The sequence below is a fragment of the Coloeus monedula genome (assembly GCF_965178545.1).
Source record: "Coloeus monedula genome assembly, chromosome: 17".
Lineage (NCBI taxonomy): Eukaryota > Metazoa > Chordata > Aves > Passeriformes > Corvidae > Coloeus > Coloeus monedula.
In genome coordinates this window covers 5,740,842-5,758,186 of record NC_138797.1, presented here as the reverse complement: position 1 = coordinate 5,758,186, position 17,345 = coordinate 5,740,842, and the positions used below count along the sequence as shown (strand labels likewise).

The following is a 17,345-nucleotide window of genomic DNA, read 5'->3' as shown; positions in this document are numbered from 1 at the left end:
ACGGTGCTTACACTGCAAGAGAAAACAAATATTTCATTTTGTTCCGTTCATTCCCCACTGGGAACCTGCTGTGCTCTCAGGCATGGGCAGCAGGAAAATTTTCACGGGGCATTTACAGCTCCCTTGGCTGGGAAATCGCTTGTGGCCCCAAACCCAGAGCCATTCTGGCCAGTGGAGTGTGGGACCAGCCACGGAGCATTGCTGGCAGGGGAAGAAAAATGAACCTTGGAGGAATCAAACCCTGCACCGAAAAAAGTCGGTGCCTGGCTGGGAAGCTCAATCAACCTCTCAGCACCGGGTTTTCAGAGGAAAACAGGAAAGGACATCTTGAGTTTTACTAATAAATGCACTTTACTCCAGTTGAAGTCCTGGGGCCTATTTGCTTCCTAGCGGGTTATTTTTAGCATCGAAAGGAGCCATTTGCTGTAAACCGCCTGCTCGGGAGCGGAGCGCCGGGGGCCGCAGACGGGACTGCGGCAGTGACCGGCCCGGCTGCCCCACGGCCCTGTCCCACCCGGAGCGGGGCTCAGCTCGCCCATGGGGCACGACCCACCTCCGTTCCTCTCTGAAGCACATCCAGGCAGGCACAGGCACTGCCTCCTGCCCCACCAGCCCACGGTGGGGGCACCTTGGGGAGGGAGGTGCCATGGGATCCGGGGGACCCGGTTAACGCACCCACCGTGCGGGCAGACGCCTTTGGCACTGAGGCCACCCGGTGCTCACCGCATGGCAGACAGCAAACAGCATGGCAGAGCCCATCCCTCCCCCTGGGGCGTCCCACAGGATCCCTGCAGCTGTTCAGGACCTTTCCAATCCCTGCAGTGCAGTGGTACCATGGCGTGGGCTGCCTCGTAGGACAGGGGAGAAGCTGTCACCGGGGAAGCCTCTGAAAGAGCCTCACATACTTGTAATTCCTTCCCAGACCCTTTGTACCCACCGCCCCTGACCTTCCTGGCAGTCCCACAGACTGTAATGCAGGGCAGTAATTTATAGCATCGTGCTGCTGCCACCTGGGATCAGGCCCTGCTCCCCCTGGGGCCACGTTCCTATGCTGAGTCTGTGGTGGTGGTTGTGGCAGCTCATCTCCAGATTCACCTTGCCCAGAGTGGGACCCTTCTCCAGACACACTCCCAAAGTCTCTCTCCTTCATCACTAGGATCCAGGGTCTCCTGGCAGAAACCAGTCCACCCTGGCACCAGCAGCAGCACCACAGAGCCTCCCACCTCCAAAACCCAATCCAAGCTGGCTGACAGCTTTAACAGGCTCTCTGCAAATATTCCCACAAGCTTTTAAGTAGAGGCATTATGATTTTATCTTATTATTTTATAATTAAAGCCAAGATCCTCAAACAAAATAAATGAACCCACTAAAGCGCCCAAGACCAAGAACTTGCTAAAGCAGAGCAGCACCTCTCCTGTTTGGTTGTGGTCCAGGCGCTTTATGGCAGGTACTTTGTGCCTGGCTGATGTTCAGCTGACAGCTTTCCAAGCATATAAAAAACTTATTAGGCTGAAAATAGAGTTTGTGACCATAAACTGTCAAGACCACTGTCAGCATTTCCAGCCCAGGTCTGCTTTGTGTACAACCACTGGCAGATCAGGCTGCTGGGCTGGGAGGATGGGGCTGTGTGTCCCCTCATAGGACCCATTTTGGGCAGGAAGGGTAGTTGGGAAAGGCTTCCTGATGAGCTCTGGGGTTTTAGGGGGTGGCATGGTGAGGTTTAGCATGGCTGGTACTGGGCAAGGTGGTTGAAGAGTCATACATGGAACTGTGTCCACCTGCTCTGGAGTTGGAAACCTGGAAGTCACATCCATTGGAGACTGTGCAGAGGCAATCTGCGTTTACAACCAGTTTATATCCAATGCTTCATCAGTTCCCTTGCTGAGCTTCCAGATCACAATGCAGAGCAAACTGCCTGCAGCCATCTGAGCTACAAAGAGCCCAGGAGGGAGGCAGCGGGAATTCTCCGAGCCGAGAGAAAGCCATGAGGTTCCTGAGCCTGCAGGAGCTCTGAGCATGGCCGAAGGACAGATCCGAGGCTCTGGTGTGCAGGAGGATGTTTTACAGGATGATTTGTGGAGTCTTGGGACAGGAGCAAACACATCCAGCCAGGATCCAATCAGGGATGCTGTGTCTGCAGAGGAAGGCATTGCCACAGCACACAGACAGGAGGGATCACTCCCTGTGCTCAGCTCACAGTGCTACCTGGCTGGGGGCAACCTAGCAGTGCCCGGAGTCTGCTGTGGTTTTAAGGACATCATCTGGGCAGCTGCAGCTGGTTATTCATACCCCAATACCTAATGCTTTCTAGAAATTAACTAATCTGTTACTTTAGAAATACCCTGTGGCTTTGCCAGGCTATCTATAATCTAAGTATTAAATGGCATTAAAGCTAGAATAGCTGATGTTTTTACTAAGGCAAACAAAAACATCAGTTTGGTGTTTAAAAACAACCAAAAGAAGCAGAGTACATCAGGATGGTCCCCAAGCCCTCAGGGAGCTGGAACACCTTGCAGCTGAAACCAGGAAAGGGGCTGACACCTGATGGGATGTGGGATTGACTCAAGCAGACCCACACAACTGGTCCCTGTTTAGTGCTTTTTGTCTGAGACTGCTAAGCAGCTTTGCTTATTTCAATCCATTAGAACTAGAAAAGCTTTTTAATAAACTCCCTGCCAGCCTGGAATTAGTAGATGTGGGCCAATTAGACACATTAATTAGGCACTGGTTTAAACACAGATGAGGTTTGACTTTGTTTACCAACCTCAGAGGAAGCAGCTTCTCAAAGTTCACCTCCAAAGGACTGGAAAAAAGGCACATTTGCCCCCAGTCACAAGCACCTCCCCATATAAACACAGCATTTGGATTTACGTTTTATTTTCAGAGCTCCTGCTTTTTCTTTGCCTCCCCATGCAATAAAAATGAGACATTTAATCTCATAATGTAACTTCTCACTGAAAATCAATGATAAAGTACATTATGTTGCCTGCCCTGAACCCACGGCTCCAGCTTGACCTTCCTCAAGCAGAGTGAAGTTCGCGGAAACACAAAGGTTGAACTTAGGGCTTCCCAGCAGGAAAGTGTGAAACTTCCCTGTGCCTCAGGAGGAACGGGACAGGATGGCCCTCCACACCAGCTGTCTGACACAGTTTGGTGTCACTCATGCCCTGTGATCACTGCAGGCAGAAAAAAGCAGTGTGTGAGCAGTGAGAGGCAGAGCAGGCTGAGTCCAGCCTGAATTTTGAAGCCTCCATTCCCACTCCAAACACAGTCCTGGTTTGTTACGGGGGGGTTCTCATTAGGAGATGGATCCTGCTACCCTTTTTCCTGCTGAGCAGCATTTATTCCACAGGGGCCTCTGACCTGCATGGGGTCAAAGCAAGCCCCAAAAGGAGAACCCAGTGACATCCCAATCTCTGTAACTCCCAGTGCAGCAGGGAAAGGCTATGCTGAGGGAAGACCTGTGTCCCAAGACACTGCAAAGTAAGGATTTCTTCTGGCATCAGGAGAAGACCTTGGAGCCAGCCAAGGTCAGCCCAGTGCAAGCCCCAAAGAGAACAGGGCTAGCAGAAGGGAGCACTGAGAGGTGCTCATACAGTGGCAGCAGAGATGTTCCCCCTGTTCCCAGTGTCCCCAGCCCCAGCAAGGGGGAGATGCTACCCACAGACCCTTCCCTGTGTAGGCAGCACCTTGGGAAGGCTGTGCTGTACCATCTCTGCCCGAGCTCTGCTGGCTCTCATCACCAACAAGGGTTTGGAAAAAAACTGTGCAGGATTTAGTTCATGATCAGCTGAGATTGATGCTGCTCCTAAAGGAAACTGGGCAAGCACCTTGTGCCTATTTTCACCCACCGTGGAGAGCATCTCCCAGGGTTTTCCATGCTGGAACCTACCATGGCATGTTGGTCCAACATCTGCATAGAGCAGTTTGCTTTCAATAACAGGCTACAGCATTAGCTTAACCCTCCAAATATCACCCCAGGACCCCAGAATTTGATCTGCAAGGCACTGGAGGCCCCAGAACGCCTCCTAAAAGATGTGTGACAGGCACCCAGAGATGCAATCATCGAAAGATTTCCTTCCTCTCTAATGGAACCAACAGAAGCTCAGTTAGCAGCTCTGGCTCCTGTCACCAAGGTGGGATGTCATTGCTGACCAGTGGAAAAAATTACCAGCACCAGGTGAAGTGCATCTTCTCGAGCAGGAGGCCCCCACACATCTTTGGGGTCGGAGGTTTGGCAGCATCCCAGGCCTCGTTAGCAGGGCTGGAAGCACACCACGGAGAACACAAACCAGACACATTCCTCCAGCGGAGGCTCTGCCACATGATTTAGGAGGCTGCAAGCACTGCGGTGCTGAGCAGCAAACCGACAGCTTGTGCTACTCCTGATGGATGCCGGAGTCTATTTTTTCTTCAATAACAACTTTCACTAATGGTGCTGGCACGGAGGCTCAGCAAGGAGGAGGGAAGTGGCAAGTGGCCAGGGTGAAAAAGAGTTCACAATTACAGTAGGCAAGGCCACTGCGTCCCTTGGGCTGGCCATGGAAATGCTGAGGGCAGTGATGGAAGGGGCTCTAGGAGAGCATTGAGTCATCTCCTCCTTCAGCAGAGCACCCACTGTACCCAGAGCATTTTCAGCAGACACCCAGACATCTGCTTATCTTATTTTTAAACTCCTCAAGTGATGGGGTGCCACAATCTCCCCCAGAAGTCTGTTCCAGTGTTTCACTATCTTCATGGGTCAAAAGTTTTTCTTATGTCCAGTTCAAACCTTCATTGCTGCAATTAAATCCCAAGGCATCTTGTCCTCTCCAGAGAGAGAAGCAAGATGGATGAAGAGGGATGTTGTTTTTTTCACTTCTGTGTTTTATTCTCAGCCAAAAGAAGAAGAGTTTATTTTCCTGAAAGAGATACTATCTCCTGCAACACACAACTCAGAAGTATCTTTCTATTTTTAAAAGTGAAGTATAGGCGTTATGTAAAAGCTATGGAAACCAGCAAAGAGAAACAGGGTCTTCAGTTTGTGGGCTCTGCCTCCTACCACAGCTAATTTCCCTGCTCCTTGGGGCTGACCTGGGCTGTCCACAGCACATCAGTGCAGAGAGGCTGAGCTCACTGCCCCCCACACCAGCACAGGGTGGACAGGCCCCACATCCCCTGTGCCTGCAGTCTCTCACGAATGTGCCAAAGAAAGCGGCAGAAACACTGAATCTGTTTTTTTTCCTTTCTGCCTTCTTAAAACAGCACTGGACACGACAGGCCAGACTCTCTGCTCTGGTAACCAGCTGGGAAACGGATGACACAGATAACGCAGACAGATAACACAGCTAACACAGACAAATAACACAGTTAACATGGATAGATAACACAGATAACACAGATAGATAACACTGGTGACACAGCACAGATAACACAGACAACACAGATAACACAGTTAACACAGATAGATAACGCAGATAACACAGATAGATTACACAGGTAACACAAATATATTACACAGGTAACACTGGTAACAGTGTTCCTCAGGGCCATGGGCGTGAAGTGGCCCAGAACCGTGCAGAGCAGCAGGAGCGAGGGCTGCCCTCGCAGGGATGGTACCACAGGGTACTTTGGGACAGCCACACAGCCCCAAAGGCCCCTGCTTTTGGGAGGGCAGGCCAAGAGAGTGTAGGCATGGGAAACTCCTCCAGCCTGGAAGCATCCAGGGGCAGCTTCGAGAAACGGGGCTGTTACTGCTGTCACTGTCACGAGGATGAACCGTGGCCTCGCTAGGGCTCACCTGCAGCCGGGCACTGCCAGCACTGCCCGGGGCTGCCAGGCAGGGAGGGCTCGGAGCACACCGGAGCCAGCCTAGGTGTGAACGCCAGCCGGAGCCCGCAGGAGCCGGAGCCCGGGACGGGCAGGAGGGGCTGCGCGGTGCCCGGGCTCGGTGCGCGGTGCGGGGTGAGCCGTGCGCGGTGCGCGGTGCCCGGGCTCGGTGCGCGGTGCGGGGTGAGCCGTGCGCGGTGCGCGGGCTCGGTGCGCGGTGCGGGGTGAGCCGGGCTCGGTGCGCGGTGCGGGGTGAGCCGTGCGCGGTGCGGGGTGAGCCGTGCGCGGTGCGCGGTGCGCGGGCGGTGCGCGGGGGGCGGTGCGCGGCCGGGGGGTGCGCGGGGGGCGGGCGGGGGGCGGCGGCGCCGGGGCCATGCGGAGCCCGGGCTGAGCGCGGCGGCCGCCCCTCGCCATGAAGCGGCAGAACCTGCGCACGGCCGCGCTCATCCTCTGCATCTTCTCCTACCTGCTGGTGGGCGCCGCGGTCTTCGATGCGCTGGAGTCGGAGGCGGAGAGCGGCCGCAAGCGGCTGCTGGAGCAGAAGCGCGGGGAGCTGCGGAGGAAGTACCGCTTCTCCGCCGACGACTACCGGGAGCTGGAGCGGCTGGTGCTGCAGGCCGAGCCGCACCGCGCCGGCCGCCAGTGGAAGTTCGCCGGCTCCTTCTACTTCGCCATCACGGTCATCACCACCATCGGTGAGTGCGGGCAGCCCGGCCGGCGCGCCCGGCATCCCTCCATCCCTGAAGCTCTGCACTCCGCGTCCCTCCATCCCAATCTCCCTACGCCCAGTGTCCCTCCATCCCTGCCTTCCATCTCCCTCCATCCCCACGCCCCTGCATCCCATGTCCCTGCGTCCCATCCTCCTCCAGCCCCACACTTCCAGTACCCCGGGGAGCTCCAGGACAGCTTGGAGGGTGCCCGCATGGCAGAGGCAGGTCTCACCCTTGCAAGGCTGGGACATCTCTTCAGGCCACCCCCGAGCTGACCCTGTGGGGCTCCCAGTGCCCAGTGGCAGGCGAGGCTACCACGGGCAGGCTGGGGCCACCCTGTTCTGGGGGTGCTGCTATGGCTGGGGCCACGAGACACGATATTGTCCCACGGAGGCAGCAGCTTGCGGAGCTTCTGCGGGAACCTTTGGAGCAGGCAGCTGCCAAAGTTGGCAGCGGTGTGGGAGGGCAGAGGTGGGGGACATCGGTCCCCGACGCTGGCTGTAGCCAGTGAGCTGGGTGAAGAGCTGGGCAAGAATTGTTGGCTTCTTTGCTGGCTCAAAACTCTGGATGTTTGGCTGTGTGAGACCTGCTTCACGGAGCCAAGAGAGCCACAAGCCACTGCCCGAGGCTCTGCCTGCACAAAAACCTGCAGAGAGATGGATGTCAGCTTGGACGGGAGCGATTGAATTGCATTAAACTCCTGTGTAGACCTGCTTATCCATACTGGAGCCCAGAACCTTGGTTTGTCCACTTCAATTTTGCAAGAGAATGAAACTAAATTGAATGAAGGTTGCCTTAATTTAGGTGAAAATAGCCACATGGGAGTTGAGCATTGTTTAATTAATCCACTTTGATTAATCCATGTACCCTTAGCATCCCGTGGGGGTAGACAGGGATCCTGTGCTCGTGTCACTGCTTGTGCTGGGGTTTCGGTCAGCAGATGTGTTTTGGAGGCAGGAATCCTGAGGCTGAATCCTGCCCCGGCACAGCCAGCAGCTGCCTACTGTTCTTCAGGACAGGACTTAGCCTTACCAAAGGGCTTGGGATGGTTGAAATACTTCTGGTAGCTGGAAGCATCGTCCCTCAGGACAAGGGTTGGTGGGATCAACTGCACTGTGTTACCAGAGGACAAGAGGTGACAGAGGGACAGGTATCCTGCAGGCCCTGCCTGGGGTCTCCATGTGCTCCCATGGGATGAGGTGTGGGGTTTGTGCAGCTGGGAACACACATGGCCAGCAAACCACGGTGGGCTCAGGGCACGGCTCAGGTCAGACCCCAGCAGGAAGGAAAGATGAATGGCTTCAGCAAAAATCCCCTTCATCACCTGGCAGGTTATAGCTTCATTTACATGATTTTCCTGTTGGCTGTGACAAACAATGGCTGTGCTTATCACACAACCTGTGTGCTAATTTCAGCCCAGGTGCCATATTTCTAAAACACTGGCATGTTAGATCTCTTTATATTGGGCTGTGCTCCAAATCTCAGTTTTAACATTATTGTAGCTGTGTTTACTCTAATTCCCTTTGTCATTTTGAAACCATCAGTCAAACACTCCTTCAGCAGTCTCTCAAGGTATAACAATTGTTTTTCCACTTACAGCTCTTCTGGATCATTATATTTACCTCCTCATTGTTGTCATTGTATTATCTTGTAGCCTGGGACCTGGTGATTGCACTCGGTTATTAAGCTTGGATCTGACTGGGAGATTTTGCCACTGCAGTCTCCTGTCTGCTCTCTATTTCATGAAATGTGGCATGCAGGCATTAAATTCATCATTTTTTGTTGTGTGAATTTGTGAACAGAGAGAGCAATTACAAGCTGGTCCCTTGCTGCCTGCTTGCAGTCCAGAGCACAGCATGGTGAAGGATAATGCTGTCATCAGCCCCTCAGCCCTGTCCCATGCAGGAATTTCCTGGAGCAGGAGGTGTGCTCAGGAGCCCAGGATAACATGGTTATCCTCCTCTAGCCCTTCCATCACTGGGTGCTGCAGCTTCCCCAAGTGTCCTGGAAATCCAGGGGCAGCAAGGACTGAGGTGAAGCCAAGTCACAGCTTAGAACAAGACTGTGGGGTAACAAGAGGGTGTTTTTCCCCATGCTCTCCATGCAAAAGTCACACAAATTCCTGCAGAAAGTGAAAATACAAATAGCTGTTTGTGAAAGGCCTGGCAGCAGCGCAGGAAGGAGCTGGCGCTGTCCTGCAGGCGCCTTCAGGAGGGAAGTTTCAGGCCCTAGCAGTTTCTTGTAAAAGCAACTCAAAAGAAAGGCTCAGATGCCTTTGGATGCTGTTACTCCCCACGCCATGTGACTCCCTTGCACTGAGTTCGTTACTCATCCGCTGAGGTCAGGGGCCACCGATTTCTTCCAAGCTGCTGTAATTGAGGTGGGCACAGAATCGCTGGAGTCCGGAAGATTGCAGTGAATACCTCACAGTATAATTGTGTGTGTCCTTGAGTCACAGCTCTGAAACTTGGGCCAAGGTGGAGAAATTAAATCTCAGAAGGCGTTCAAGGAGAACCTTGTCCTCCTGGAGCTCCTTGTCCCCAGGAAAAGGGCTGACAGGGCTGCGGTGGCATAAATGCTCCCTACCCTGCATCTAAAACAGCACAGCCCCTCCTCCCCAGCGGTCTGGCGGTGCTTTAGGTCTGAGTCTTAGTGACATGGGAGTAAATCTGGAGGGAGTCTGCAGAAGTCCTTCCAGCTGCCCCTGTGGGGACTGTACCTATAGCACAGGGTCGCTCTAGCTCCTGTCCAACCGGCCACACAGCAAGTGCTCATAGAGCTGAGACTCAAATGGGCATGTGACATTGGATGGCCTGGGAGGAGGAGCAGGTGACAGGGGAGGTGGCAATGCCCCTGCAAGGGCAGTTGTGGATGGTCCTGGCTGGGTGTGTACCTCCCCACAGGGTGATCTGACACTGTTGGTCTCAGCATCTTGCAGAGCCTCTGTTCCCCCTCGCCGTGGGGTTCAGGTTACCCTGCACACCCGCCACTGGCACAGCATCATGGCCTCTGAAGTCTTTGTGAGCTGCAGGAGGCTTGCAAGCCCCAGTCCAGCTCTAGGCCTCCTCCTGCCATCTGTGACATTGGGGGCTATCAAGAGGGTACCTTTTCCCGTTAGAGGTCAAATGAGGTTCTGCCTATGCGATACTGCAACGTGCCGTCATCCCAAAGGATGTGGCATCCCATGGCCCCATTAGCATTGCCTACGGATCTGTTACTGAGTCATTTTCCAGGCTTCCCCCCATTTTTCTACTGCTCCTCTTGGTCACAGGGCAGCCTTGCTGGAAACCCCAGTGAAGGCTTGACGCTGCCTTTCCTCTTTCCTGTGTCCTTCACAGGTTATGGGCACGCTGCTCCCGGCACGGATGCTGGCAAAGTCTTCTGCATGTTCTACGCCATCCTGGGCATCCCCCTGACGCTGGTCATGTTCCAGAGCCTGGGGGAGCGCATGAACACTGTCGTGCGGCTGCTGCTCAAGAAGATCAAGAAGTGTCTGGGCATGAGGACAACCCACGTCTCCATGGAGAACATGGTCCTAGTGGGCTTTCTGTCCTGCATGGGCACCCTGTGCATCGGCGCCGCAGCCTTCTCTTATTTTGAGGGCTGGACTTTCTTCCATGCCTATTACTACTGCTTCATAACCTTGACCACTATTGGCTTTGGAGACTTTGTGGCTCTGCAGAAGAACGAGGCTTTGCAGAAGAAGCCCCCATATGTGGCTTTCAGCTTCATGTACATCCTGGTGGGCCTGACTGTCATCGGTGCCTTTCTCAACCTCGTGGTGCTGCGGTTCCTGACGATGAACTCGGAGGACGAGCGGCGGGATGCCGAAGAGCGAGCCTCGCTGAGGAGAGCCCGCAACAACATCCACCTCAAGCCCAAAGAGGACAACCGCAGCAGCAATGCCATTTTCCTCCCTGCGGAGGACAGGACGAGCCAGATGAACCTGATCCCGCTGGTCCAGGAGGACGCGGAGAGGCAGCGGCGCCAGTCGGCCACCTCTGCGGCCGCGGTGCCGTCCTTCTGCACATGCCTGTGCTACAGACCCCCGGTGTGCGGCAGCCCGGCACCCTCCCACCCTGAGACCCTGAGCTGCCACACCAACCCTGTGTATTACAACTCCATTTCCTACAAAATCGACGAGGTGTCCCTGAGCACACGGGGTCAGACCGGCTCCTCCCCGGGGAGCACTTTGTCTTCCAACAGCCCTCGCTGCCGGCAGCACCCCCGGCTGCGGAGGAAATCCATCTAGGAGCGCGTGCCGAGCTGTACTCAGCGCTCGAGTCTTACTATGATGATTAATTAAGAACAGAGATGTCAGGTTCTTCTTACTCATTTCTTCTGTTCCTCTCCCTCCCCCCAGCAGGAGCCTCTAAATCCTGTCGGGAAATAATTATTCCTCTTTTGCAGGCACTGAATGACATTGTTCGTTTTTCTTTGCTTTTTCCTCCCGAGTAGGCTCAAGCATTTGGGACTGGTAAGAGCCGCCCCCCCACCCCGATGTGAAGCCCAGTGAGCTGTAGGTTTGCTTTCCCACCTCCCTGCTCCCCAAAGGGTGCATTGCTGCCTTCCCACCCTGTCGAACCTTGGCTGTGGCTGCTGCCAGCACATGACTGTTGCTCCATGGGCAGGGCTGCATTTGCTGTCAAAAGCAAAGCCTGTGTGAACAAGCCCTGCAGGGCTAGGGACCTTTAAGTTGCCCCCTGACTCCAGGTGCAGGTAAGTCAGTGCCACACAGTAGGTTTGCAGCTGGTGGGTGGGCAGGGAGAGGTGGGCAGGAGGGAGAGGGCTTTGGTCCTGAAGCTCAGCACATGGGGGCAGCTTCATGGAAGAGCTTAATCTCCTGTGAGCAGCCCTCTGGGTCTGAGCTCAGGTTTGTGGCTGGCTCAGTGCTTTTGGAAGCTGGAGGCCCATGCACTCACCCACTTGCCCACCAGCACACCTTACCTCTTATACCTCACCACCAGGTGTAAGTCCTCCTGGCTGAACTGGCTGGAGGGATTCGTGTCCCATTCCCAGGGGAAGCTGAACTCCTCCAGTCCAGCTCAGCCCAGTCTAGCCCAGCCCCAGCTCTCCTCTGTGCTGAGCCCACACTGTACTAAGGGCAGCCTCAGGGAGAGCCTTCCTGATCTACACAGTCACCTGCAAAGGGCTTGGTCCTAAGGAGATTTTTTTTTTCTTAGCTAAAATCACCCCTTCCTTCCCCACCTTTTCTCCAGCTGGCAGCCCAGCAGCTGTGCCGGCTCCTTGCCTCCTCCCAGCCCCTGTGAGCCCATGGGTTTGTGCTTGTTGCTGCTGGGGTTATGTGAGGTGGGGGTGGTCCCACCTCCATGTTCACACCTGGGGATTTGTTACTTCCACAGCCACACCTGGGAGGCTCTTTCCAGCTGGTGACCCCAGTGTGGCCTTTGTCCATCCTGTCTCATCTGCACGAAAGCAGGACTGCGCTCTGACAGTGGTAGGAGCTCCATTTCATTTTTTTTCTCCAATAAGGGACATTTCCACTCTCAGTTCTATCTAAAATACCTCTGAGGGGGTTTTTGTGGAGAAATAGCCCCTTTTCCTGGTGGGGAAAGCATGCAGAGTTGCCAGTATTGGGAAGGTCTCAGGGCAGGCTTTGCTCTCTCCTCCTTTTGTTTTGGGTGGCAGCTTAATAAAAGGTGAATCCATCTGGTGGTGGTTGGTTATTTGTCACGAGGAAGAGCAAAGGGATGTGTCCAAGCCCCAAACTCCAGGCTGGCTCCCTGTGGGCAGGCTGCACAGCCTGGGCACGCAGGCAGGAAGGAAGATGCAGGTGCTTCTGGGCTGGCACCAGGGGCTGGTTTGTGACACCTTCACCTGGGTGCTCCCCAGGGCCCTTTGGGGTGTGTGGCATTCCAGGGGCTGGGGGGTCCAGCAGCTGCCTCGCTTTGCACCAGTGGCCCCAGGTCTGCACCAGCTGGGTGAGCACAAAGCAAGCTGTGAGCATGGAGAACAGGCTTAAAAACGAGGCTTTCATTGGCTTCTCACCTCCTCAGTGTGTTACTTCATGCTGATCCCACCAGCTCAGCCCTTTTGTTGCCATGCCCCATTTCCCCCACTCTCTCCAGTTTTCAGCCCAAGATTTGGCTGTGCTGTGCTGCCCTTTGCCATCAGAGCTGAGCAGATGAAGTCTCTCCCTCTTTCCATATTGAGCTTTGGACATCCTCCCAGTGGCCAAGATGGAGCCAGCACCTCTCACCCTCATCCAGCATTGTGGAAAGAAGCAGGCCTTCAATTCCTGCTCAAGTCAGACCTGCATGGTATTGCCCTGGTGAAACCCACCTCTGGCAGAGCTGGAAGCAGGAGAAAACCCCAATCCAGAGGCTGAGCCAGCATTGCATTCTCCCTCTGGATTCAGCATGGCACTGCCCAAGCTCGGTGGCTCCATGGTTGTGTCACAGAGCCCACAATGCAGCCCTAGGAAGGCACAGCCTGGCAGAGGCAGCGGGGCTGGCAGCGTGACCTCCACACCCCGGAGGGCAGCGCTGGTGACGAGGTAACAGCGCAGGAAGTCGGGCACCTGCTCTGGTTGCTGCTGCTTCCACGTGGCCTGAGCCTCCAGGCAGCGCTGCTTGGCTGCTCAGTGACAGCCTGAGCCCCATTCTGCTTGGAAAGCTGGTGGGGGTCTGAGGGTGGGAGACACTGGGCTGCCCCCTGACACTCTAGAGAAACCTTCCTCCTCCCCTTTCCATCACTGCTCTCCCAGGGGCTGTAGCTGGGGCAGGTGGAAAGCTGCCCCTTGGTCTCGCCCTGATGACCTGCAGAGGGATTTGGAGGCATGACAAAAACCTTTCAGAAATTCTTAGTGAACTATGACTTTATGATCCCTCATTCCCATGGGAAAAGGACTTGCAGTAGCTCCCCAGAGAATGCTCCCTGTTCTCACCACCACCTCCTCCCACAGACCCCTCCAGCAGGATCCCCCAGACATTTCCCACCCAAGGGTTCACAGCTCCAGGTCATCCAGGCGGCAGCTGCACACCCAGTAACATCTGAGGGTCTCCTGCCCCTGGGGGTCCCCAGGCTCCCCTTCACCCACACTGGGTATTCCTAACGGCCTGGGCCAGGGGTGGGGTTTTTTTTCTGCCAGTAGTCTTCACCTCAGGAGTTTCAAAATCACCCTTGAATGGCCAGCGCTGACCATTAAGGGTCTTGGAAAGAAAACAGCAGGAGCTTTGGATGGGGGTGGCGAGCAGAATACACCTGGGAGCAAACTTAGCTCTGTGCCTGGAGATGCCCATGGCCAAATTACATCCAGAAGTGGCTCGGGGAAATGCAGGTTTGAAGCTGGGGCTGATGGAGGGAGCTGGAGTGACAGCCCTTCCACGGAGCACTGGGACACACCAGGCTGAGCTGCTCTCATGCCCTATAGGCACAAGGAGAAAGAAGGGTCCAGCTGAAATCTTAGGCTGAAGACAATAGTGGTGGCAACGGAGAGGGCAGAGACACTCCACAGAAAACCTCCAACACACCGTAGGAAAAAAAAAAAAGGTTTTATTATCACCATTATCAACGTTTTCATTAGCTTAACACTGAATTGTAAATCACTCAATCATTACATATTGTCTGAATAAAACCTACAGACAGGAAAAAAGTATAGCAGAATCCTCTCCTGACTACAGACGAGTGGCCAGCATCCCACCTTCCACCCAAGGCAGCCCAGGCACCTCGCAAGCCACTCGCCACCTGGGCAAGCAGGCTGCCCAGCTCCATTGCCTGTGTTCCCTCTGGCTCCACAGAGATTACATCTCACCAAATGATGTTAAAAAACCTCCAGAAAGTTTTGGAGAGGGTTGCAGAGGCCAAAAAGAGCAGATCTCAGCTGCCCCCACTCCTAGGGAAAAGCAAGGAGTGCAGCACACCTGCAAAGTTACTGGTTTTTGTGGAGCAATTAATGAAGTAAGAAGGTTTAACGTGTGAAAGCAGATTTCCCTACAGTGGCAAGGCCCTGGCAGTGGGGAACAAGGCAGAGCTCCAGCACGGTGGCAGATGGGGTGGGAGCATGGATGGGCTGGGGGTGGCCCCATCCCCGAGCAGAGGCCAGCTCTGCCGCACCGCCCCGGGGCTCCCGGCGGGCAGCGTGGGATGGGTGCGTCAGTGCAAAGAGATGCTGGGGGCAGCCTCAGTTCCCTCGGGCTGGAATAAGGCCTCGTGTCGGGAGGGAAGTGGGGACCCATGTAAGGAGCAGAGGGCGCTGGGGAAAGCAAAGGGAAGGCGGAGGAAAGCTTGTTGGGAGCTCCCCTTCTCCCTGGCCAGCACAGAGGCAGCTCCCTGTCTTCTCCTGGGCTGTTGGAAATGGCACATCGTGCCTTCCTGGGCTGCCAAGCCCCTGCACAAGACCCCTAGCTCCTTCCAAGGATGGGAAAGGAAGGATCCCCTGGAGTTTGAATGTGGGACTGCCACAAAACGTGGGCAGGACACGGGCATCCCTGGTGGGTGGCAGGCCATGGCAGTGCTGCGTGAGGGGGTCTCGGGGGAGGCACTGCATCCCCAGGATGCCCTTTCCACTGTGCAGGGAGCAGCTTGCAGGGAGCAGGAGGAAAACAATCCCAGTGTGGTGAGGCATGGGGAACATGCCTTAAGAGTCACTCTCCAAACCTCACTTTCCCTGGCTCCAAAGCCAAAACCAGCTCCAGGTCAAGAAGATGGAATCACCAAAGCAGAGACCAGTGTGCAGCACTGGGTCAGGAGCAACAGCCCCAAAGGAAAAAACTGCTGAAGGATTTGAAGCTCCAGGCTGGCATTTAGTGGGACCTGAAGCCCCAGTGGGCACATATCCTAACATCTGGTGCCCAAGCTCTTGCAAATCTTGTGGGATGGCTTCAGCAAGATGTGCCTCAGTCATCCCCTTGGGCTGCTTCTGCTCCCACCACGGCTCAGTGAGTGGAGCTCCCAGCTGCCTGGGCACAGTGTGTGCCCACATGGCTTCTCTGCCAGACACAGCCCTTCCCTGCCCACACACAGGGGGCTCAGCCCACATGACATGCCCAGAGTAAATGCCAAGGCTGTCCATGGACCTGGCCAAGCTGGGATTAACAATACTGCTTTGGTTGCCATTTTAGCTACCGGAAAGTCACAAAGGGAAAGTCCTTGGGTCATTCCCTCTGTTTGCTGGTGCTCTGGAAAGGGCTGGTGCAGGGTCCTTCTGTTTCAGCCACTAAAGTGCACAGAACCAAATGCTACAAAGAAACTCTCCCCGGCTCCTCTCCTCCACCAGGGTAAGAGCAGCAACCACGGGGAAGGGAGGGCAGAGGGGGTTTGTCCCATGGGAAGAGCTTGAGGCTCCCCAGGGATGAGTGTGATGCTGCTGCCGTGGGTGAGCAGCTGGGGATGGACGTGCAGCTGCCTGGTCACTGGGGTGTGGCCACTGAGCAGAGGAGCCTGGCAGTGAGAGCTAAAGCCACATTTTGAGAACACCTAATCACTTGCAAACTCCCTGTGGAATTACCATATTCACAGACACACACCTTGGCTGGTGTGCACTGGGAACACAGAAAGGCTTTCACTGATCATTCTCTTTTCACCGATCATCCTCTTTTCTAAATGGTTGACTCAAATTCGGCAGCTGCAATTTCATTTTAGATGCTCCCTCCAGGTCTCAATATGCCCTGGACTCCTCTACCGATGGCACTTTGCATTTACACGTCTGTCTCTCTCTTTTCAAAGCATTTCACAAAAAACAGGAACTTCCAGCATTTCTTGGGGCTCCCAGCACCACTGGGACCTGCTGCCTGCACAGCCAGCAGCCTGGCAATCTCGAGAACAACACGGACACTTGTCCTGTGAGAAATGCTGGGAGGAATCCACAGGCAATGGACTGGGATGCTGTTTTGAAGCTCTTTTATTCTATGCACTGCATCAATGATGGAGCTGACTTAAAATCCAGTATCCTGACCCTGCCACTTTGGAAAAATCTTTAGACAAGCCCAGCACTAGCAAATTTCTGAAGAAAGGCACAGAACAGCCTGTGCCTGTTTTATACCTTGGTCCCCTGTGATCCCTTGCAAAGGTGCAACCCCTCTGCCTTGGTTGGAATTTTCTAACAAAATGGACAAATACCACCTATGAAATGGACAAAATTACCCACAGAGCCTTTAAAGAAGAGCAGCCCAATCTGCTGCTCTGAAAAAACCCTCCCTTTAGCCTGCCCCAGGTATCTCGAGGAAAATAGGCAGCTGTCAGGCAGAACTCAAGTGGCCCCAGAGTGCAAAGGCTTTTTTGCTTTATCAGGGCTACAATGGCAGTGGGAACCATTCTCGTCGAGTTACAAATACTAGATAGCCTAAGAAAAACAGGAGATTGAAACAGTCATGAAGTTTATACTGAAACTATTTCTTACCTCTGCAGTAAGAAGTCACCTACAGCTGTTTCTTTCTTCACCTAAGAGATCTCATGTCGATGGGCACAGACACTCACAGAGAAGTCTATAGGATGAATATATCTCACAAGGCAACAGCCCAGTCTTTGTTTTGTACAATCAAAGTTAGTACGAATCTTTTTCAAAAGTGATGTTGTTGAGATTGAGGACAATTAGAAACTGTATCAACAATATGTACTACAGCCTGCAAGTCACAATCTGTGCACACCCAATGGAATATATTATTGCTTGGTAGCCTATTAGACTTTGTTTATAAAAAGATTTTTATACAGAGTACAGGATTATGACAAAACTAGCTAAGTAGTTCTCATCTTGAAAATACAACATCGATTCTTTCAACAAAGTAGCTGAGAGTTAATGAACGATTACAAATATTTACTAATAATTTTATGGCCAGTTTGAACAGAATTTCTTATAGGACTCTTTTC

The 17,345-nt window shown here is 54.0% G+C and overlaps 1 protein-coding gene across 1 annotated transcript; it reads left to right on the top strand.

Annotated features, from left to right (window-relative positions):
• Positions 1-6,211: 6,211 nt before the first annotated feature.
• On the top strand, positions 6,212-10,770 carry KCNK15 (potassium two pore domain channel subfamily K member 15; the record flags this gene model as incomplete). The annotated part of the gene is made up of 2 exons (XM_082293074.1): positions 6,212-6,503; positions 9,857-10,770. The coding sequence occupies exons 1-2, from the start codon at positions 6,221-6,223 to the stop codon at positions 10,768-10,770; spliced, it is 1,197 nt and encodes a 398-aa protein (XP_082149200.1). The 5' UTR covers positions 6,212-6,220.
• Between the last annotated feature and the right edge of the window lie 6,575 nt (positions 10,771-17,345).